At 48.6% G+C, this 22,932-nt stretch overlaps 1 protein-coding gene across 1 annotated transcript in view; it reads right to left on the minus strand.

Moving 5' to 3' along the window:
* WNT2B (Wnt family member 2B) overlaps positions 1–22,932 on the minus strand; it is a 42,830-nt gene that overhangs the window by 14,875 nt on the left and 5,023 nt on the right. Inside the window, exon 2 of the mRNA XM_073319951.1 lies at positions 3,999–4,219. Coding sequence (XP_073176052.1) covers positions 3,999–4,219 — 221 coding nt within the window. The remainder of the gene's footprint in view (positions 1–3,998; positions 4,220–22,932) is intronic.

The raw sequence follows: 22,932 nt of genomic DNA on the forward strand, positions 1-22,932 counted from the left end.
CCTAGGCTGCCTTGCCTCCTAGACAGTCCTGGATGTACAGTGAGGGTGCCAGCACCTCTGCCTCCTACCCGGGGGTGCTCAGACACTCACCAGGTGAGTGATCTGGGGTGAAGGAAAGCACCTTCCCAGCTGATCTTGGCCTCCAGGCCCTGTGGCTGAATGTGACCCATTGCATCGAGGGGGAGGGCAGGTGGGCAGGCAGGGTGGGACAGGACAGGACCATCTATCTTCTTGCTTGATCATTCTGATTCCAGCCTCATCCACAATTGATCACACAGGAATTAAAAACACTCCCTCCAGATAGCATTGGGTGTCAGAACCCCTTGTGAAGGGGTGAAAGTTTTGCAGAACTAGGAATGAGGAAAAGAGAGCTGATTGGCTGAATGGGCTGTCAATCACCCAGAGAAATGGGGCAGGACTTCCCTTCCCTGCAAAGGGTTCTGGGTAAGGAAGCCCTCTATAAAACTGGCAACTGCAGGCCAGTTTCTCAGGGCTGCTGGAGGAAGAGTTACCTAGAGGAGCCTGGCTCTGCTGGAGTGATGTTATTAAAGGTATTCTTTGCTGTTATTGGCCTTTATTTAAAATAAGTCTTGGTATTGTTTGTTTAAACTTTCTGAGCTGGGTCTTGCTGTTCTGTTGGACAGTTTTGTGGCTCCTCCGTGCCACACCCCTCTTCCTCCTTGCTCTTCCTTCTCCTCAGAGTTGCTGAGTCACAACCTGCCCTTCTGCCTAGCGAGCACTTCCCTCTGCTCCCAGGAGATGCCTGCATCTTTCTGATGTAAAGTATCTCCAACAGGCTGGGAACTCTTACCCTAGAAGAAATGAGTCTTTTGGGGTCCCCTGGACTTTGACTGCTAATGTGGGGGGGCATTGTGGACACTCTAACCTTAGTTATTGTCATTTCCATGGATGTAGGAGCTACAGTATCAGATCTGTTCAACGTGGTCACTGTGGCATGCAGGATGCAAATTGTTTCCCACTGTTTGAGCTCATGGTGTTCCTAACTCTTGTAACTTTGTCACAAGTCTCATGGGATTTGGTGCTTTTTCTTAAAGCCCCAACTCCTGGAGTCATAGTGCTATGTGAGAATCTGATTTGTCTTTTTAACGGGAAGTTTCTAGTGCGACTGGTAGCCTGAAAACCTGGCCCCCATAGGCTCATAGGCCAGGTGGAAAACAGACCTCAGCATTCACTATTTTTAATCCTGTTTTTTAAAGTAATCTCTGGATATTTGGGAACCAGAGTCCTGATCTGTGTAAGCGCTGAATTGGCTGTGCTACCTGTGGCCAGGGAGTGAGGACCAGAAGCACTAGGTCAGATGACTGGTCTGTGGGGTCAGTACCCTTCCTCCCTAGCTCGCTCTCTAGAGCAGAGCAATGGCTGCACAGAGTGCTGAGAGAATGGTCTGTCTAGTTCAGCAGCCAATGCTGGAGGCTTCAGAGAAGGATGCAGTCCTGCTGCTGACACATGGCAATTACCTTCTGATTTATGGTACAGTGCACCTGTTGCCCCTCCTTGTCCCTACATCTTGGGGTGGAGGGTCACTTCAGTGCCAGGCCTATGGCCCACTCCTCTGGGACCCAAAGCTGTGGTTGTCCTGAGATCTAATTGCTCTCTGTCTTGGCTTCCCTGTCATGTAGGGAGACAGCAAGTTCCCATGTGAGCAGCTGACTCCTGGCCAGCCCTACTCTCCAAATATTTGTATATCCCATTACTGTTTACATACATGCCTGTTCTTCAGAAGTGTCTCCTTCCCCCACCCCCTTCTGTCCCAGAACAGTGATAGGCTCCTGTTACCGCCTGATTAACTTAGAGAATAGTCATGCTTCCAAGGAAGTAACCCAGTCTGTCACACATGGCAGCCGAGCCACAGAGAAACAAGGGCAGAAGAAGAGGTTCCTAAGTGATTCTTGAGTGCTGGCACAATAGGAACTCTAAGCTGCCGGCTTTACAAGGGCACCTAGCTGATGGATAGCGGGGGCAAGGGAAGCGGGGGTTGGCTGTACTGTAGGGCTGGGGAAGAGGATATTGTCTGGGAAGGCTCTGGGGCTCTGCTTTTTGGGGGTACTTTAGCCTCTGGGTATAGCAGGGGTCTGGGAGTAGGAAGGTGTGGGAGGGACTGATAGCTTGTGCAGTAGCAATGGACACAGGGCATGTCCCCCAGACTCCAGAAAGGCGTTAATATGCCTTCACCTTGTCCGAATCCCTCTTCAGCTGGGCATTGCTCCAGGAGGTGTAATCCCTACCACACTGCTCTGGATGCCCCTGCTGGAACAGAAGGGGCATGGCGTGTTGGGAGCTGGGCTCTTTTGCATGTCTGGCCATAAGTGTCCCTTTGGAAGCTGAGCACACGAAATCTGGTGCCAATGACATGGGACTTGCCCTAGGTTCCCCCAGGGAGTTGATGGTAGAGCAAGAATGAACCCAGCTGCCCTGAATCCTGGTGCAATGCCTCAAGCACAAAGCCATCCTCTTTTCCAGGGTGGGTGCTGCACTGCTGGGGATTTCTTCCTGGATACATAGGAAGAATCCTGTCCTGGCTGCATTCCAGAGCTGGCTGCAATGAACCTTAGCACAGCATGGTTAGAGACACAACTGTCCCCTGGATGGGTGTGAGCGATGGCTCCCATCAAGTCACCCAACCAAGGGCACCAGGCATCTGGCTTCCTACTGATGGGCAGAAGCTTGCTGAGTTCACATCAGGTCTGGCAGGACAGTGGTTGAAGCAGGGCTAGGAAGATGAGTCCAGTGGTGGTGGAGTCCAGCAGGCCAAGTTGCAGGGTTCTGGGGTGCTCAGAACCCTGTGCAAGTGAGATGGGAACTGGCTGCTCTTTTAAGACAGGAGGTGAAGGCCACAAGCTGCAGGGGTGAGTCTGGGAGGGAAGGGGCTCGAGACTGTCAGATGGGATGTGTGGCAAGGTAAGCCCCTGGCATAGGGTGCCTTGACTTTCTGTGAGGTTAAGTTGTGAGGGAAGGAGCCAGGGATCCTCAGTGAAAGCAGATCTTTGGGATCCCCTTGGACCTATGTGCTTGTGAAGTAACTCTTTCCTTTGTTAGCCACCCTTTCTCCTCTTCCCTGCCTGTTATGCCTTTGGGCCCTGAGCAACCAGTGTGCTACGGTGGTCCCATTACATCACGCTGGTACAAGAAAGGGGTGTGTCTAAAGTTACCTAGCCTCTCTGTGCCTGCTATGAATGGACTGTGGTGGAAATGCCAGTTGGGCCCTGGGCTTCCTGGGTTGCTGCATCATAGCTTTATCCCAATGTGCCATGCAACAGCGCTGTGCAATCTGACTCTCTGGCCTTTCTAGGATTACATCCTCGCCCTGCTTTGGATGGGGAGAAACCAACAGTCAAATGACTAGGAGCATCAATGTCAGATCCTCTAGCAACCCTTTCCCCTCCCTGTGGGTTCTCAACTTCCAGCCTCGCCTTCAGATACTCCATGACTCAGAGATATGAAAGAACTTAAATGCAGAGCGCCTCCTAAATCTAGAGGGAGGGACTAGCTAGTTTTCTTTTCCTTCCAGTGTGTTATACAAGGTCTTTATAGATCCTAGTTAATAATCTTCTCTGCAAATGCTCCTTTCCTCTGTCAAACAGAAATTGTCCACCCTCTTCCTGTATCTGGGGCTATGTCCGGGTTTCTCTCTGCCACTGTATGCAGAGTAGAGCAAGTCAGTCTTTCAATCAACATTCAGTTTTGCTGGAAAAACCCAATCTGGTTCTTGATTGGAAAAATGTAAACACAACATTTGAAAATTGTTTTTTGGTTAAAACATGCTCTTCAGTTTCATGCTTTGGTCAAAAACCCCAGAGAAATTGTAGAGGGGAAACATCTGTTTAAGAGTTCTTCAAAATTTCCTACAAAAAATAACTGGCATTTTTCAATCAACTCTCCAAATTCCCTCCCATAGACAAATTGCATCCAGGCTGGAGCTGGGCAGTAATTTACCCAGGGCCAGGCTCAGTGGGAAAGGCAAAGCTGACAGCACTTACTGCGTAGCATGACTCTCCCGAAGACGGTGTGGTCTCTGTCCAGCGTGCTGCAGTTCCAGCGGTGATGCCGGAACTGGTGTTGGCATTCCCGGATCCACTCCTTTGCTCCCTCCCCGACCGACTGCATGGTATCGGGGTACCTCTGGCAGAGTTGCCGTTGCTTGTTGACTAATCCAGGGATGTTATCGCAGATCACTCTTGCCCCCAGTGCCCCGATGTACCTGTAGAAAGAGAACACGCTGTGAAAAATCAGCACAGTGCAGGCACTTTATTGTGTTCAGGGAGTGGGGTCCCATGGCTTAGAGCAGGGGGGACTTGAAGTCAGGACTCCAGGGTTCTATTCTAAGCTTTGGGAGGGGAATGAGGGTTGGTGTATTAAAAACCAGGAGTCTGGACTCTTGCTTCAGCTCTGGCCCTGGGAGGGAAGAGGGGTCTACTGGCAAAGAGGGTGGGGCAGAACTGGAAGTCAGGTGTTCTGGGTTCTGTTCCTTGCACTGCCATTCACTCTGTATGATTTGTTCACACCGTGGTAAGCTTGGTGTGCCCCAGTTCCTCTCCTTGTGCTGAGTGTTGGATTATGCACTGGGCAGGCAACCGGCTGCTTCAACCTCCCCAGCCTTCCTCCCCTCCCTGCATGCCAGAAGCCATTCTGGGAGGGACTGTTTTGCCTCCTACTGGTGAAGCTGGTATAGACACTTGACTTACGATGACTGCTTTGGGAGAACATTGACTGGGGGCTAAGCCCCGGTTTTCCCCATCAGCAGGATGGCACAAAGGAACCATGACAGAGGGATGGTGGGTGGAATATGCTTCTGCAGCAAGGCGTGGCTGGGGGTGTGAGCACAAAGGTGGTGATTCTCTCCCCTGCCCCCCAGTTTCACGCCTCTGCTGCACACTTGCATCTCTTCCTACCTGGCTGCTTATTAAAGGTCTAATTTTTGCCATTTAAGAGTGGTGCACTCAACGCAGAAGGGATTCAATCTTTATTTCCAGTGGCGTGAGCTTAGCCCTGTTGTCTGATGCCAGGATGGGGAAAACGGCCTACAAGGATCTGTGTTTTGCTGACAAGCAGACCCTTCTCCTTCAGAGGCAGCGCTCCACTCATTGTACTTTATGGGGAGACCTGGAGCGCTCTGCTTGGATTTGTATCAAATTCCCAGTGCTGTGATTAAACCAGACTGGCAGGGTGTAGGGATGTTGCAGTGTTGAGCCATCAGGGACTCTGTGTCTAACAAAACCCTGAGCTGCACCAAGCCCAGAATGGGAGGAGGGGAGCTGTGTGCTCGACCTGAATTATTGCTGTAGGAAGCAAAGAAACCTGGGGAGCAGGTTCTCCTTCTGAGATGCTGAAGTCAGGTGCGTGAGGGAGGCAGTAGCTTTCAAAAGTGACATTTGTCTGTGAAAGCCTGCTGAACTTTCAGCTCAGGGGATAAGTTACTGCAGTGGCAGCTGATGGAACTGGCTGATATGCAAAACCCTCTAGCCCTGCCTGTCCTTCCTGCCACATGAATCCAGCTCTGCTGGCGGCTGCAGGATTTGATCAAGTAGCTCTTTCCAGCTCAGAGCAGTGGGGCAAACACATGAACCAGCATGGGCAGGACTTGATTATTACCATTAATTCATTTCTGCTCTGTGGCCCCTTGGGAGCCTAATCGAGGAGCAGGCCCCTCTTGTGCTAGGTACTGTACAGTCAAGCTAGAAAAGGGACAGTCCCTGCCCCAGAGAGCATGACCCACAGGGCTGACTGGAAGCAACAGCTGGATGAAGCAGACATGCAGCACAGCGGTGGGTTGAGAGGCAGTGACATCAGAACAAACAGCATTCAGGGGTCTCAGCTGGCCACATGGAATACGGTAGAAGCCCTGCAGTGTATCTTGGGGGTAACAGTGACCCTGGGCTCTAGAGATCCCAATTTTTGCCCCATTCTTTTGTGACACATTCAGGGGGTGGAGGGATCTGCCCTCAATAGCCACTGACAGTCTCTCCCCCTTTTTTCCTGCATATGGAAGCACATCCCAGAAATCAGCAGGGCAGCCCAGCCCCCTACTGCCAATCAATAGAAGAATCAAGACCAGTGGGTAAGAACCACAAAAAGCATTAAAATTGCTTTGTCTGCTCAGACTCAGGTCCATCTAGACCAGCCTCCTCTCTGCCAGGAGCCAGGACCAGCTGCCTCGGAGGAAGGGGAAAGAATCCTGCACTAGCAGTGATAGTGATGACCTGCCCCTGAGGAATGTCTCTTCCCCTCACCCCCGATTAGCTAGAGGCTGACTCCTGGCCCAAAGCAGGGGTGTTTATCCCTTCCAAAACACTTGGGTTTTAAAACCCTGACTGCTGCTGTTCTGGATGTTCTCCATCCACTGGCAGCCCCGTCTCGTCTGTAGTGGCAAACGTGCCTTTGCCAAACAAGCATGGTGTGTCCTCGGTCGCCTGTGTCAGTATGCTCAACTCCCCTTCAGCGCCAGACTTCTCTGCTGACTCTAAAGCAACACAGACAACAGAGTTGGGTGGAGAATTTTCCAGATCTAGCCAAAAGCCCTGCCTAGGTCCTTTGTTTACCCCAGCCAGAAAGCAGCTGATACTTTGTGCTTGGGAATGGGCTTTGCCACATACCACTGAGCTGCATTGCTGGCTGGAAGAGGAGAGCTTGGGGTGGGAGTCAGATTTTTTTCAAGCCTGTAGGCTGGAAATAAGACCCTCCCTTTAATAATAAAAGCAATAAATGTGGGTAATATTTCACTGTTTCTCTCTGGCCGTGCTCTATATCTGTCTCAGATAGCTGGCAGCCCCAGGAAAGCCCTGTGACTACAGAAAGGGAGCAAAGGCTTCCCCTCCCACCACCACCTTTTAAAAATATTTTGTTTAAATGCTGGCAGAAACACAAGGTCATCTCAGGCTGGAGCTGTGGATAATACACTCCGCTCCCTATGGCTTCGCAAGCCAGGGCTGTGCTGGCCAAGGCACATGATTTTCGCAAGCCTGCTCATCAACCTTTCATCAGGCAGCAGCAGGGCAGGGGAGGTGGGGAGAGCCAACAGCAGCTCACCAAGTGATCACTACCAGGGGCTGGAGGCCAGTAACCGCTCCCTTGTGCTTTGCTCTAAAGGGAGGATGGGTTATCACGGTTGCCTGGGGTGCAAGCTGGGTTCAGTTCAGCCTGCTCTGGGAGTGTTGCACTGAGTGCAGGGGCGCACACAGGAAGTGGGGTTTTCCCCTCCCACGTTTCCTCAGCAGGCAAGGGCACAGCTGGGAACTCAGAGCTGAGTGGTGTGCTCTGCTCAGGTGCCCACCTGCAGGCTGGCCTGTTGCTGCTGATCGACCGATATGGCTTAAGGGTGACTTTCTGTGTGCTGCTAGCATGGGCCAGAGCCCAGTGGCAAGAAGCCATCGCATGGATGTGCAGCAGCATGTGGCAGGGCTGGCTGGTTCTGCAAAGCCAGGGCAGGGCTCTCTGCTCCCAAAGCCCCTTGTTCCCCAGAACTTCAAAGGAAACTGAGGCTCCTCCCCAAAGCAGGGAAATGGGGCAGGAGGAAGATGGTGACTCCTGGGTGAGTCTGGCTCACCAGAGTGCCTGCTAGCTCAGCCTGCTGGGGGCGGCGGGAGAGACCATGTGGAGCCTGGCTTGGCTCTGGGGTCCACCAGGAGAGATGCTGCTTGTGGGCTAAGAGAGCCACTGTCTGCTCTGAGCTGGGAGGGTTCTGCTTAGGGGCCGAACCACAGTCTTGTAACTGAGAGGTTCTTCCCGCTTCTGGGCTGCAGTGGGGGGCTCTGTGGCTGTTGGATTATGTGATCAGTGTGGGCTGCTGAGGGCTCTGAGACTAGTGATACGTGTGTCCCCAAGAGAGATGGGGGAGGATGGAGAGGTCAGGTCTGGTGTCTGCATCTTTTTCGTCTCTCTGGGACCAGTGGCCATGGCTGAGGCCAGTGCTGGAGTCTCAGGAGAGAGACTGGGGGGTTGGCTGCAGCAGTTGGAGAACAGATGCTCAGTCTCCATGGGCATGGGAAGAGGTGCCCAGAGAAGGAGGCATTACTAAGCAAGGCATGAGAATATTCCTACTGCCTTCCTCCCAACTCCCCTAGGAGAACCTCACCAAAGCACTAGGGGCTCTGGAAGATGCCCCAGGACTTGGATGCTCCCCACTCGCACCAGTCTAAGCTGGCAATGGCTTCGCTGATGTCCCCAGAGTGATGCAGGTTGAAGTGGGTGTAAGCAAGAGGCAAATGGGGGCTGCTGGCTTGAAGAAGACAACACTGTGAGCTGACAAAGGAGATGCTTTCATAGCAGGAAGCCATATCACTAATGGCAACTGACTAACTTATCCCCGCAGGAAGATTTGGTCACGTAGAATCCTCTGAGCAAGATAAACACCGGGCACTCCCTTTCTCATGCTGTGAGAATTATTTCTGCTCTCCTCAGCTCTGCTGCCAAATAGCCAGATCACAGCAAATATTATTGGAAGGAGAAAGTGGGATGAGAGAACAGAGTAGGGTCACTGATTTCTTCATTTTTCCATGATACACCTTGCCAGCATGTCTGGCTCCCAGAGCTCCCTTTCCATGCTGTGTGAGAGCACTATTTGCAGCTGTCCACAATCTGGAAGAAAGACAATGGTTTGATTTTTCTTTGCTGTCCTGCACCTCATGGTCATGTACACCTGTGCAAAGCAGGTGTACAATGCTACACAAGGAAGAGGTTGGGTTTGGTTGGGTTTTTTTGATGCACCTAATTTCCCCAGGTGCCAGTGACTACACAAGGTGCAGAGACAATGGAGAATCAAGCCCTGTATTCCAATGGCACCATGCAAAATTCTGTGATTTCAAAGTTTTTGGTTTTGGTCCATTTCAGAATGGAAATTCTTCAAAATTTCCCAGAAAACACAATTGCTGGGGGGACGGGAATTGTTTTGGGCTGATAAAATCAAAATGTTCCACTCATAACCCCAATTATTAAAAAATGGAACCAAGTCATTTTGAAACAGAAACCTGGAGCCTTCCTTTCAGAGAACGTGGAGATGGGACACTGATCTTACCAAAATGCTCTGTTTGGTTTGTAAAAGAGAATTTGTCTGACTCCTTTCAATGCTGTGTTTTGATAAATCTGCGTTTCTGATGGACCCCTCTGCCCCCAATGAACCATCAGCCACCTCAGCTTGCAGTTGCCACTAGGCAGCCATGGAATTGGGGAATGGAAGGCAAAGGGAGGGAAGCAGAATGGTCCCAGCACGTGGAGATGGCCCAGGCAGGCTCTTCTGGCATGATCACCTTTGAATGGGGAAGGGAGGTGAGAAGGAGCAAGGGGTGTGGGAGCAGGGAAGACAGGTGGGTGTGGAGGAGAGATGTTGTCCAGGTGATCAGAGCAATGTCAGAGGCTATGGGGAGAAGCACATATGGGGATGGGCTGATGTGTGAGGGTGTTGAGGTCTCTCAGCCAGGAGCAAGGCTGAGCAGTTCCTAGCCCCTGTGGAAAGAACCAGGGAACCAGTGACAAGCCACAGAGGGAAGCAGGTGCCAGGGGAGGGAGACTATTTTAGCTGCTGAATATTGGAGAGGGAGAGTTGAGGGGAGCATGCAGGAGGCCAGGTGAGTAGGGTGAGCCAGTGGAGAGCTGGGCAGGGGGAACTAGGGGAAGCATTGCCTTTCTGCAAAATGGGCACAAGGATAGCTCTATACTGACTGGGGGGCAGGCAGTGAGGTAAGTCTTACTATGGATGGTAATTTCTGCCAGTGTCTCTTCCATCCCCAGGGATAGTGGAAAGGGAGCACAGCTACACCCAGTTTCACAGGCACTAATCTTGGGATGTTGCTCTTTCTCTCAAGTTTTGCTAAATAGGAGACCTACTTTGTGTAATGTTAAGTCTGTGACTCCTGCAACCGTGTCATTTGACATGCTCATAGTCTCATGTCCCCTCTAGTGGCTGGTCGCATGGAGGGTAAGAGCCCAGCTGCTGCCAGCTAAAGGAGTTAGTAGTTTAGCTCAGGTAGAGGTCAGGGTTGATGCTCTGCATGTGCAACACCTGGTGGTGACATATCACTACTGTATGGCCTCAGTGCTTCTCTTTACAAATAGCACACAGGAGACCTGTTAGAGCAGCATCCAAACCTCCCATTTCTACAGAGCTCAGATCCCACCACTGCCAGGAGATGGCTGTGAGCCTCAAGGAGGATCATGGGAGATGCCAGGCTAATGTTGATTCCTACTCTCAGAGCTTCCACCTTCTGTTTGTTACTCTTTCCTTCAGGAGCAATTGGATAAGACACTCTAAGAGCATTGGCAATCTGAGTGCTAACTCCAGAGCTGAGCTTGCTCTACACACGGGCAAGTGGCTTTGAGAGCTGGAGATGTCAAGGAGGTAAAGTGGTTCTGACCTTCTGCTACTATTTTTCCCATGGGTAAATTTCTTACAAGCAAATCCAAATATGCAGTTGACGTGGGCTCTCTCAATTGCTTCTGAGAGCAGGCTCCTCCAGTGCAGAGGGAGAACAGAAGAGAACTGTCACATGTTGGCTTCCAGTTGTTTTTCTTGTTCTAAGAATCTGCTGACTTCTATCCTTATAAACAAGGAGAACCCTAAATTGCTTCTAAGATAAACACACAAACTGGAGGCAGACGCATCTGTTTACTCAACAGTATACATTTCCTTTTAACCCCCTACCAGCGGGTGTTCCTGTGTGGAGCGCACTCCAGTTCTTGAAAAATTCCCATGAGGGCTCATGTTCTCAGAAGGCTGCTGGCACTAGGTTGGGTCATCCAAGAGAGATTTGAATCCTTCATCACATCCCTGTTCTCCTACTGCTACAGCTATGAAATAAGGTCCTCAGGGTTATGGGCTTTCCTGCCCTCATCGCTTCTCCTGAGGTTCTACGTTCAATTGCCCTGTGGATTAAGGGAGGAAAGACCAGTGTATTGCATGCAGGAATGGCTGCTGAGGTTTCCTGGGAGATGCAGCTCCCTGAATAAAGTTAGCTACAATGATCGAAGCATTCTTCTGTCAGCCTAGCTGTCTACAGTGGGGGTTAGGTCAGCATAGCTATGTCAGTGTTGTGTGGGGTGTTTCACACCTCTGATGTATCTGTGAAACAAGCAGCATCCTGAAAGCGCTAGGGTGACACCAAACAGCAGAGAGGAATTGGCTTATGGCTTCCTTCTCCAGCAAGATGCGTTCCTGTTACATACCTCCACAATCTGCCATGACCAGTCCCCAGGCTGACTGGAATGTTCTGGGAGCTGTGGCTGTGACTTGGGAGAGGTTTTGACACCCATCATTCTACTTATTCACCAGGCAGTTGTTCTTTCTCACTACTTCCTGCTGTTTGTCCTGCCCCACTTTCATTGTATTTCATGAACTGGAGCTTTGCTCCAGGACAGAACTTGTCCCTGAGATCCCCTGATCCTTGTTTCTAACATGGGAACAAATTTGCCATGCCATCTGGGTGGCTGCAGTGACCGCTGTAGTCTTGGGGGTGCTGGGGAGGTCAGGACAGACAGCACACTTGTATACAGGATTTAGAACTGGTTATAAGCTGTCTCCAACCCAGACCGTGCACTTTGAGCTCCCAGTGCATACACACCCCCAAGGACTTGGCAAACACCCCATCAGCTCTTCTACCAGCTACCTATGGCTCCATCCTGCCCCTTCTCTTTTGCACGTGAGACTGCAGCCAGCTCTCAGGGCATGTGAGACTATCAAGCCCCAGTCAAGGGAACAGCTGACCCCATTTATAGACCAGGCTCAGGTAAACTTCCTGTGTTTAAATGCCACAACTTCTCTGGGCCTGAATTAGAAATGAAACATTTTGTTCTCGGCGTTCTTTTGTAATGGGGACCTGGACAGCCCTTGCTTCTCATTCTGCAAAGGCCAGCAGCAATGAGCCCTATGCTACCCTCAGCTGTACCAGCCACGTCCCAGCCACCCTCTGTAGAGGCAGGACAAGGTCTCCCCATCTCTGGGTTGAAGTGGGACTTGTGGTGCTGAGGCCATGGGGGAGCTGCTGTATACAAGGAATCGGGTTTCAAGCAGACCCAGCATGCTGAGGCCATGAGCAAATATACCAAATATTCCAAAGAACTGGGAATATTTGCTGTGAAATAAATTTAACTTTTGCCACATGAATGGATTTGAAAAGCCTGCATCCATTAACTTGCCTCACTGATATCTAGCAATAGGCATGTGGCTAGGAGGGTTATGAGACCCTGGTAAAAAATCACCAGAAAAACCTTTTTGTTCTAACACTGAACAAGGAACTTGGTAGCAATTGGGAGAATTGGCGACTCTTCCTCTGCAGTAGTGCAGAATCTTTTCCCCACCTCCCCCGGCAATGGCTTTTTGCTACAGGCTTACAGAAATGGCACATGGCTCCCCAGGGAGAGTGCAGGTAAATTAGCAAAGTCTGCCTGCTGGGCTTAAAAGAAACCATTCTCCAGAATGCTGACAATTTTAGAATCTTCATGCCCCTTCTCCCTCCACGACTTGCTTTCGCCTAAGTGCGTGAACTGCTTCTGTATCACGCAGCCTGATTTATAGCCCTGCTTATACAGATGGACGACAAGCCTTAAGATGGCCAGCTGGGTTTGACCCTAGTTGCTCCCAATTAGAGCCGCATATTCTCCTGTTCCCTAGGAAAGTGCCTCCATTATCTGTGTCTGTCTAAAGCCTCCCTGGGAGGAAAGCAGGGGCTTCTGCACTAGCGTGTTTATAGCACCCGTGTGCGGCTCAGGAGGAGTGCCGCCCTGGCATGGTGAGGGGTGTCCACTGGAGAAATGGAGGCACAGGTTCAGGGCTGCAAGGCAGCAGCTACTGCCTTTGTTTCATAGGGGAGGGGGGCTACTCAAAGGGTTGGGGGGGAGGGGGCAGAGCTGACAAGGGAGAAGGGGGAGTTCAGCTTAGTCTCCCCTTAGACATAACCCAGAGGACATCCCAGCTTTTACTGTTTAAAAATCAAATCCGCTCCCAAAATACCACTGACTTGGCCTTAGGGCCGCACTGAAAGCTGCTTGTAGCAATGGCCTGCAGAGTCTGGACCTGCCCCTCTTCCTCAGCTCAAGCCTGGGGGCACAGGGCTCGTTACAAGTGAAACAATCCCCTCTGCACCAACAAAAAGGAAAACAATTTAATTGTGTTAATTAGTGTAAAAAAACAAACCCAAAAACCTAAGGTGGGTCACAATTTTCCTACAGATAACCGCAGCCCCATAGTCCGGGTAAAGAAGGCAAATTCTCTCTTCCCCAATGGCCAGTTCAGTCTAGTCTGGGAGGACTTATGGATTTCCCCACTAATGCTGAGCTCTCGCATAGCAGCATCCATGAGTAGTGCTTTCTACCATCTCCACTTGGCTAGGAAACTCCACCCCATCCTGCCAGACACTGACCTGGTCTGTTATTCTGGCTTTTTGTTACCTCTCAGCTGAATTACTGCAATGGTGTACATGGGCATGAGGCCTCTGGCATGTAGGAAACTCCAACTAGTATAGAACATGGCCTTGAGTCTCCTCAGCAACACAGGCTTCCATGAGCACATCACACCTGTCCTCTGCTCTCTGCCCTGCCTTCATATGGAATACTGGATCAAGTTCAAGGTTTGGTTTTTATCTTCAAAATGCTCCATGGCCTGGGCCCAGGAGATCAAAAAGACTATCTAAAGCTCTGGGACAAAGCCCATGGTAATCACCTACACTCCTCTGGGACAGTGGAACTTGCAACAAGGGAGAAACTTTTCAGTGTGAAACACAACTTCTTGTGGCCTGGTCCAAGGCTGGGGAATAAAACCCCTCCAGGAGCTAAGGGCTATCAGAAACCTCAGCACTCCAAGTGCATTGGCATGCTTTTTTCACCTTCCCTTCGCTAACAAACACAGCAACAGGTGTGTAGATATAAATAAGACACCCCCTACCAGAGCAAGGCACTCCATGGCACATGCTTCTCCCCTTGGAGAGAACAAACAATGTGACAGATGTTAGGCATCAGGCGTAATGCATGGCTGGAAGATGCTTTGGTGCTCTGGTGACGAGTATAAAATCCTGACTAGAACAGCCCTGCAGAGGCTCTGTCTGTTGCTGCCAGTCAGCAGAGCATCTCACTGTCTGAAAATAATTAAGTTTGTCCCCTGACTCATCACGGGAAACTTCTGCTTTTCTGGTGCTCTGGTGGAAATGCTTGGGCTCTTACTTCATGGCAATTGTAAAGGGCTTTAATAAAATCAAGGCGGCTCTGGGGTGAAAAGAACGGTCATGTTTATGGGACAGGCTGCTAGTTTGAAAGCGCAAATATTTCCTCTTCCTAGTTTGGTGTGGGGATTGAATCACTGCTAGAATACCAACATGACATGAGCTGCTCCTCTGGAATATCGGAGATTCTCCTTCTCTAACACAAGCCATGTGCTCTGAGCATGCAGGGAAACTGTCCAGGCCTCCCCACGACTGACCTTGCAACAGTCAAGGTCATTATTCAGGGCTCTGGTAGTGATCTGATGGGAGCAGAGAGCGAGAATAATAGGAACCTCTGCCTGCCTTTAGGATCCACATAGCCTAATGCTCAGAAGCACAGGTTTTCGTGGGGGTGGGAAAATTGGAACATTTTGTGGCAGTATTGATGTCTTTGATTTTAGATGGGAGAAAGTTGAAAGGAATCATTTTGGCTTTTACTTTATTTTGCTAATGTCTGTTTTTATAGAGACTCGTATGCTAAATATTCATTTAATATTATGAATGCATTTCACATAATGTTTTGACATTACCGATTGAAACATTTTGAGGTAAACATGTTTCACATGTTTTTCATTATTTCCAAAGCATAATATTTTTGCAATTTGTTTCACAATAAATGTCAATTTTGAAGGGTCAGGATTTGCCCTGGGAAAGTAATTCCATTTTACAACCAGCATTATAGCATTTAGGGTTGCACCAGTTCAATGGAAGGTGCTGTTTTTTAACTGATTTAACTTGGTTTAAATTACTTAAATAGGGTGAACGAGATTTAAATCAAATTAAGGGTGTCCACATGGATTTGCACTAGTAAAACTAAGCTGGCTTTTAAACTCCTCTGCAGTTAACTGATGCACCTCTGATTATAGGCAAGGCCTCAGACCCCCTGACTTCAGCTCAGACACAAAGGGTGCACAGGCTGCCGGCTCCGGCATGGACAGAGCCAAGGCAGAAGGTGCTAGCTCTACTTCTCAGTAGTGCATGGAGAGGTCATGACTGCAAACTGATGCCAGGATAAGATTTGCTCTTCCTGCAGCTGCTTTCATCCCAAGAGCTCCCCAGGCATCTTGCAGACGATCCACAATCACCCAGATTGAACAGTGTGCACAGCAGGGCAGTCAGGAGGGGATATTTTGATCAAGGAAAGCAGAGTAAAGCCTAACTCTGAAAATATCCATGTCGGAGCTGCTCCAAAGCCTGCTGAAGTCTGTAGGAGACTTTAGATTGACTCCTTTGGAGCAGGCGCTTAGGGCAAACTGGGCTTTAAGACCTGCTCTGAAAGGTCCAGCACAGAACGATGGAGTGGGTGGTGCCTTCACACTGAAATATCTGGCACTCAACTTTCCTATACTCCCTTAAGACAGTTTGGAAGCTCTGAATTCCCTTGTACCCCTTCAATATAGTCACCTCTTAGTCACAAGCTGCAGCTTTGGCAGCTGCAGGTAGACTGGATCAAGCAAAGAAATGCTGGCAGCCTTGTCCTGTGGCTCTCTGCAGAGCAGTCTTCACAGGCTCAGAGCTTGACGAGGCTTTGTTAAAAGCAGCCAATCCATTGTTCTTGGCCCACGCATCAGACACACTTCCCCCATTCAATACCCTGCTCTGGCTGTTGGATGCCTGTCCTATGTCACGCTCCCACCTATTCTTACTCAGGCTAGTAGGCTCAGCATCATTTGGAAGAAATGCTAAGCATGTAATCCCTCTGCTGCTAAGCAAACGGTGCCATCAGAACCTCTTCAATTGAGTTATAACCTCAGTCAAACATGACTTGAGCACAGGATATCTTAGCTGCTGGGGGAATGGATCAGAGCTGGATTCTTTAAAGGCTTAATTCTGATCTCTGGCATATGGGCTGCTGCCAGCTGTATATTGGGCAACATACAAGGGCGTATTCTAGGATTCTATTCTGGAAGGGACAGGAGTAAGGGCAGGAGCAGGGGAGGTTTTGCCCTGCTGTAATCTCTTCTGTGGAGGGAAGAGACTGGGGTCTCCAGGCCCTCAACACAGCACACAGACTGTAAAGTAGGCCACAAATCCATAAGTGACAGGTTGATCCTGAAGCCTCCAAAGTCCTGACAGCTGTGTACCTAGCTTCCAGATTTTGTTCTCATTCTCTGCCTCTTCTCAAAGACTGGCAGTGTTACAATGGTTTTTGTGAGGGGGGACATTCTGCCCTCCCGGATGTGGGGGAGAGTGCAAATACCCACTGGAGTGAAGGGCTCTGGACCCCCCCTTAGAGGGTACACTGTACCTTGCAGAATCGGGCCATAGGAAGTAGTCCAGGGCCACAAATTCACTTCATATAGCAGACCCCCAGGCTGCCACTGGGCATCACTTCAGGTGGTGCTGGGCTGGAAAAGATTTCCTTGTGTAGAGAGGAAACCTCTACATCTCATCTCTGACCTTTCCAGCTCCCCTGTGGATTCCCCCTTGGTTCTCAGTTGCTTTAATATCCAGTGCTCCCACGCATGCCACATTTAGATGGACCTGCAGCAGGGTTCCCAGGTTCTGCATCCACTTAGTTTAAACATGAGCAAGATGCTCAGCACAGTGGCATTAGCTAGTTTAATATTCCATTTATTTCACGCTGTCCCTGTGGTTTCCATTTTCAGTGTGCCACTGACTCTTGCAACTTATCACAGAGAATCATAGACTTGGAGGGCCAATCCTCCTGTGCACTGAACCCTGGCCTAGCATGGTGCTCTCCACTCCAGGAAGTGGGTGCTGGTGACTCAGTAGATGGGGCTCTTCCCATTGAATCATTATTGAACCTGTGCATCAGTATGGTGCTGGAGGACACTGGAGACTGAAGAGGTCTGTTTAGGTGAGATGTAAAATGGAGATCCTGGTCACTTTTGATTGCTAAAGAGCCCATGATGGGTTTTTTACAAAAGCAGGGGGCAAATTCCAAACAGGATGACTGTTCCCTGGGCCGGTTTCACATGGATACTGTGTTTTTTCCTTTCCTGGCCCTGGCTACTGTGGGTACAGAATTTCTAGCTGACTGCAAAGCACTTTAGGATTCATTCATGGAGTCTAAGGCCAGAAGGGACTAGTATGATCAGCTGTCTGACCTCAAGGTGCTATATATGTGAAAGATATTACTTTGTTTGTTATAAATCCTTAATATTTTATTAAGCTGTACTAGGAGTGGAGCCATCCTGGCCTGTTACAATTGTTAACACCTTGGAATGATTAACAGCCCTAATTTCCTTACTTAGAGCCACTGCTCTGCATATTGAAAATGCTGGTCTCACTTGAATAACTGCACAGCATTATGCTGTTAAATTTCCCAACCCCATTTAATTTGTGTGGTTTTTTCCATTCTTTGCTCTCTGGTCACTTTCTAAATTTTGTTTCCCCAGCCTTGTGGCTGATTCCTGATCAAAGCCCCCATTCCATGACCTTACAGCCCTAATGCCTGTGGTATCAAAATGCGGTTACTACAGAGAATTGTTTCATAAACAAGTGTCTTGAAACTACTGGTCTCCTCTGGATCTGAAGAATCAAAGAGCCTGCTCCCAAGAACTGGCCAATGGCCTAGTGACACCCCATGTTGGTTGTGTGGGTGTGCTGTGGTGCCTGGAACCACAACTGAGCTTGGAGCTCTGTGCTCAGTGGGGTACAAACCTGTAGTAAGAGATAATGTCGTCCCCAAAGAGGCACAGAGATCAGATGGGCACAGAGGCGAAGGGACTTGTCACAGCAGGTCAATGGCTAAGCTAGAAAATAGAAGCCAGGTCTCCTGAGTGTTGGGCCAAGGAATATTCTTGTATTGAAGAGAAGACACAAATGTGGTCTTAGAAAGCAGTAGGGAATGGAAACAACCTCCCTTATGAAATCTAGCTCAGTACAGGCTGAAAGTTGTTACAAAGGGTAGATCAGTATCTCTCCCATTTGATAGATGGGAAGCAAATACACTGAGGAACCTGTTTATTCCGAGGTGCTGAGCACCTGCATCTCCCATCAACTTCAACTGGAGCTGAGGGTGCTCAGTATTCCTGATCCCTGGCTTCAGTGTGACTTGCACAAGCTTATACAATGAACCAATGCTGGAACCGGAGCTAGAAGCCAGGGCTTGCGAGTTCCTAGCCACTACAGTGTTTACACTGCTCAAGAGCTTGGATAATGGCCTTTGGTAGCTCTAAAAGAGAGGATGGTCTGTGGTTCCAGCGCTGGGCTGGGACTTAAATCTGGGGTGGATTCTTGGCTCTCTCAGCCTCCTCGTGCGACCTTGGACAAGTCACTTAGTCTCTGTGCCTCAGTTCCCCATCTGCAAAATGAGGAGAATAGTTCTCCCATCCAGTCTTGTGTATTTGGATTGTAAACTCTTCAGGGCAGAGACCTTTTCCTGTGTCTGGACAGAGCCTAGCACAGAGTCCTGATCTCCGTTAAGGCCTGGAGGCACTGCTGCAGTGACTATTAATAATGGGTTGTAGATTTGTAAGAGCAACAGATGAGTTCCCCCCCACACCCTTTTTCTTCAGTGAAATACCATCTAGGTAAAGGTTCCTCTGAAGATTGAACCAAGAAATACAATTAGAGCCGATTGTGTGCAATGACTGAACCCATTTGTTGCAATAGGTTCCCACCAACGCACACTGGAACTACTCCACAGGCCAGAGTTCATTTTTAGCTGGGTTTGCCTTAAAAACAACAAAACCACTTATTTTTCAAAAAAGCCAATGTTGGATAGCAAACATTAGAGTACTTCAGCATAAAGACGTCCTGGTTTGTGACCCCCAATTGCTATCATTCAGGAGTGATGTGTATGTGCTTCCTTTTATCTGGAGAGTCCATTTCCTAGGAACCTGCCTGTTGCACCCTCCTTCCCCTACTCAGCCATGCGGGATGAGACTGGGTAGAAAGGAATGGCTCTGTAGTTTGCTGCAGGTGTTGTGGAAGAGAGAAGCAAACCACAGTGCACTCTGCATAAGGCAGAGCTATGTAGAGAGCTGCTGGGACAGCTGCTATCTTGGCAGATGCACTGGAGATTTAACCAGGGACCTCCAAGCTACAAGCATAATCTGCTACAGTGTGGGCCAGAGCTGTCTGGGGGGGCTGTAACAGATCCTTTGCCAATCAGCATAGAGGGAACCCTCGAATATACCCTCGCTAGAGGGCTACACTGACTGTAAGAATCAGTTTTAAGGTTGACTTTATGCCAATGACTTGTTTCTTCTGAATGTCTGACTGGACTGCCTGTCTTGAGTACTGCCAGTCTGTCCCAGGAATGATCTTTGGGATGCACCTTCATGGGGATTTAAACAGAATTCCATTGTGAATATGACTGGTGCTAGTACAGGATCTCCCTTATTGTATCTGTGGTTTTAAAGGAACCCAAGTGGCCCCTCGTATCCCATGAGCTTCTGAGCCAGGGAATGAGCTTGCTTGTTTTATCTCTAAGGAGTTTGATGCCTCACATCTGTTCTGGTGCCAGACGAAATTAAATATTTGTAATTTCCGAGGATTGTGGTTAGCATTAAACAAGTTAGCTAAGGAGGATTGTGTGGCTTTGAGTTTATAGGGGGCTGGGGCATGTGTGTGAGGGTTGGGTGTCTGAGGGAGAGGGGGGCACATGTTTGTGTACATTCTTCTTTAACCAAACCTTTATTTTAAAATGACTTTCCACACTCCAGTAACCAAGCTCTCAACAGCGAGTAAACTCTACTAAGTTATACACCACGTTTGTTTGTTGCATAGTTTATATAGACAAGCAACATTTGTCTAATCTGCCCCAAATCTTTTGAAAGAAATTTGAGGCTCATTGTGGGGCCTGATCTTCTTCATACAGTAGTCCCACTATCATGTATAGGATTAAGCACTGCAGTAAGGTTTTGCAAGGTGAGCTGTATCCCAGAGCAGAGACTGGGAGCAACTGGGCTTCCCCAGTCCTGGAGTCATTTTGTATATGAAGCTGGCTTCCTTACACTAGTGCGCACTCATGGGCAAATGTGACTTAGAGATTTTTCCCCTCAGTACTCCTTTTTCAATTTCAGTGATCAGCTGGTATTGGGTTGCAAGTAACACTTTATAGTTTGGAGGCTTTCTACATGAGTCTTTGTACATGACTTTCTTTCTTCCTGCTGTTGCTAGTTAACACAATATACTGTGATGCTTGAACTGCACTGGGTAACACAAACCCAGATGTGATGGCACCACAAACTTTCACAGCTCTTTGAGAACTGAGTGAGCCCATGTCATAATTTGAACTTGAGCTTCTGTGGTAGTGTAAATAACAAATATTCAGAGCTACAAGCTTTGAACAAACACTGTTTTCAACTAACAGTTTGCCAATTCCTGGAGCTTTGGTGAAGCAATGTGGGCCTGCCTGATGTCACTGAAAATCCATAATTTGCTGTTTAGGTGAAGCATTTGGTTGATATTTCCTTTCCATGCACTGTTGGCTGAACTGATCCGGTTCCTTCAATTAAACTCCTTTAGAAGTTGACTGGGAAAAGGAGATGCATTTCCTCTAGGGCACAAGCATATTGTGTCAATCCCTAAAGGGTTTTGGCAATAATAAAAATGAGTGATGATGCACCACCAGAAGTATTTACTGTAATATCAATAGCACAAAAGATGTGCTTGCGACCCTATCTAGATCACAAGGAAGATAGCATTCAAAGAAAAGCTGGCCAGAACACTTTCTGTGAAGTCATTTCATCTAAATATACTGAAATATTTCAAGGAGATACAATGGTTTCAACAAAGTTTTCATCAGGAATGTCTGAGGTCCAAGGCTCCACAGGTCTCTGGTCAGATGTGACCAGAGACCTGAACTGTGAACACCTGAGCATTTCAGACCCAAACCAGCCATTTTCACATAACTGTTGCAAAAAACATTTGAAAGGTTTTCTTTGTATTTCAGTGTGGAACAAAAACAACTGTGGAAACCTCAATGTTGCGCAACAGAATTCTTTCCCCAGCCAGCGTGGAGTTAATGCCACTACCCACACAGGGTTTTATCACCTGAAGGCCCTTCCTGGTTCTGCAAAACCCCATCCCTAGAGCTAAAAAAAAACCTGCCAGCCAAGAGGGTCATCTTGAGAGCATGGGAGATAGCTCTTAAGAGCTAGATGGAGCTTCCCCAGAACACATGCTACACTGAAGTATTTACTCCTATCAATTGGAAAAGGGGGAGAGACCTTCAATTGTAGACCTTCAGAGATCAGATACCATGGTGATGGGGGTGCCCATAAGAATCTGGATACACAACTTAGCTGTTATCTGTCACTAAAATGGAAAGGTCCACACCTGCCATCTCCTGGGAATCCCTTAGAATTCCCAGTATCTGAGTGACAGCTCAACAGCTCTAAAAGTCCAACTTTTAAAATATTTTTAATGTGAATTTAGTGGTGGTAGAAGGTGCTGAATTGTCAGAACAGGAGCCAGGAGATCTCTTTAGTTCCAGAACTGGGAGAGCAGCAGGCCAGTAACTAGAATATCTAAGACTGTAAGCTCTTGGGAGCAGGTTTGGTATTTTCTCACTTTCTGTAAAGTGCTATATAAATACCAACTATGGCCACACCTTGCTCTGATTGAAGATGTTGGGGAATTCCACCCCCCTTCAGTCTAGCAAGAGAGGCAGGAGGGAAGGGAGTCTGGGCACAAAGGCTAGACCCGCATCTAAATCTGTAGCTTCCAAGGGTGCAGCATTCAGGGTGCTAGCAGCTATGGGTATGACTTCACTGCAGTGTTTACCTAGGTCTGGACACCTGGATGTGGGTTCCTGAGTTACCCATGGCTGCCTGAGAGCATCCAACTACAATGCTGTGCTCGGATCAGACCTGTGTAGCCATGCAGGTGCTAAGATTTCTGGAGCCTCATCCCAGGGGTCAGCCCAAGTTTGGAAGCTGGTCTGAATCTGAATTTGCCTGAAGCTCAGAGGGTTTGGATCAGGAACTCCCTCAAGGGAAGAATTCCCTCCACTGCAGGAATCTGGGTGAAATTCTGACCTGTGCTATGCAGGCGGTCAGACTAATGGTCCATTCAGTCCTTATTATCTATAAGAAGTACAATTCCATGCTGCAGAACGGCCTGGAATTCAGCACTGGAGGAGTTAGCTTTGTTCACCCAGAACAGGTCCTACTCTTGCTATGTTCTCACTAGACACTGGAGACACTGATGTCAGACATCTGCAGTCTCCAAACTATTGGGAGATGTAAGATTGATCTGCTCCTTGGCACTGATCACATCTATCTCCCTGTTCCCCATGCCCTTGTGATCAAAATGGCAGTTACATTTACAGTGTGAGGAGGAGGGGTATAAACCCTCTGACCAAACATTATTTTCTAACCAACAGAGTGGAGACAGGATTATATTGTGAGAGAGCAGGAATGGTGGAGTGTGAGCTCAGAGGCATGATCTGCATCTTCTGGTATGTTTGCACAGAACCTAGAAATCTTTATAAAATCTAAAGATTAGAGCTGGTCAAAACCTATCCGTTGAATATTTTTAAACAGAAAATGGCCTTTTTCTTAAATGAAAACTTCCATAGAAAATTTGTTCCCTTTTGAAAGGTCAGTGTTTCATCATAAACCTAAGAAACAAATGGGTCCTTTTATTTCTCCCTGTTTCTTTGCTTTTCCTCCTCTGTCAGCTGCACAAAAGGAAAAAGTAGGGGAGGCAGCAGGAGGAAAACAAAGTAAATGTTTTTGGTTGAAAAAATGGAAGAAAAGTTGCAGGATTTTTTTGGTGGGGGCGGACACAACAAATCTTTCTAAACTTCCCATGA

Source organism: Lepidochelys kempii, chromosome 21, assembly GCF_965140265.1.
Source record: "Lepidochelys kempii isolate rLepKem1 chromosome 21, rLepKem1.hap2, whole genome shotgun sequence".
Classification (NCBI taxonomy): Eukaryota; Metazoa; Chordata; order Testudines; family Cheloniidae; genus Lepidochelys; species Lepidochelys kempii.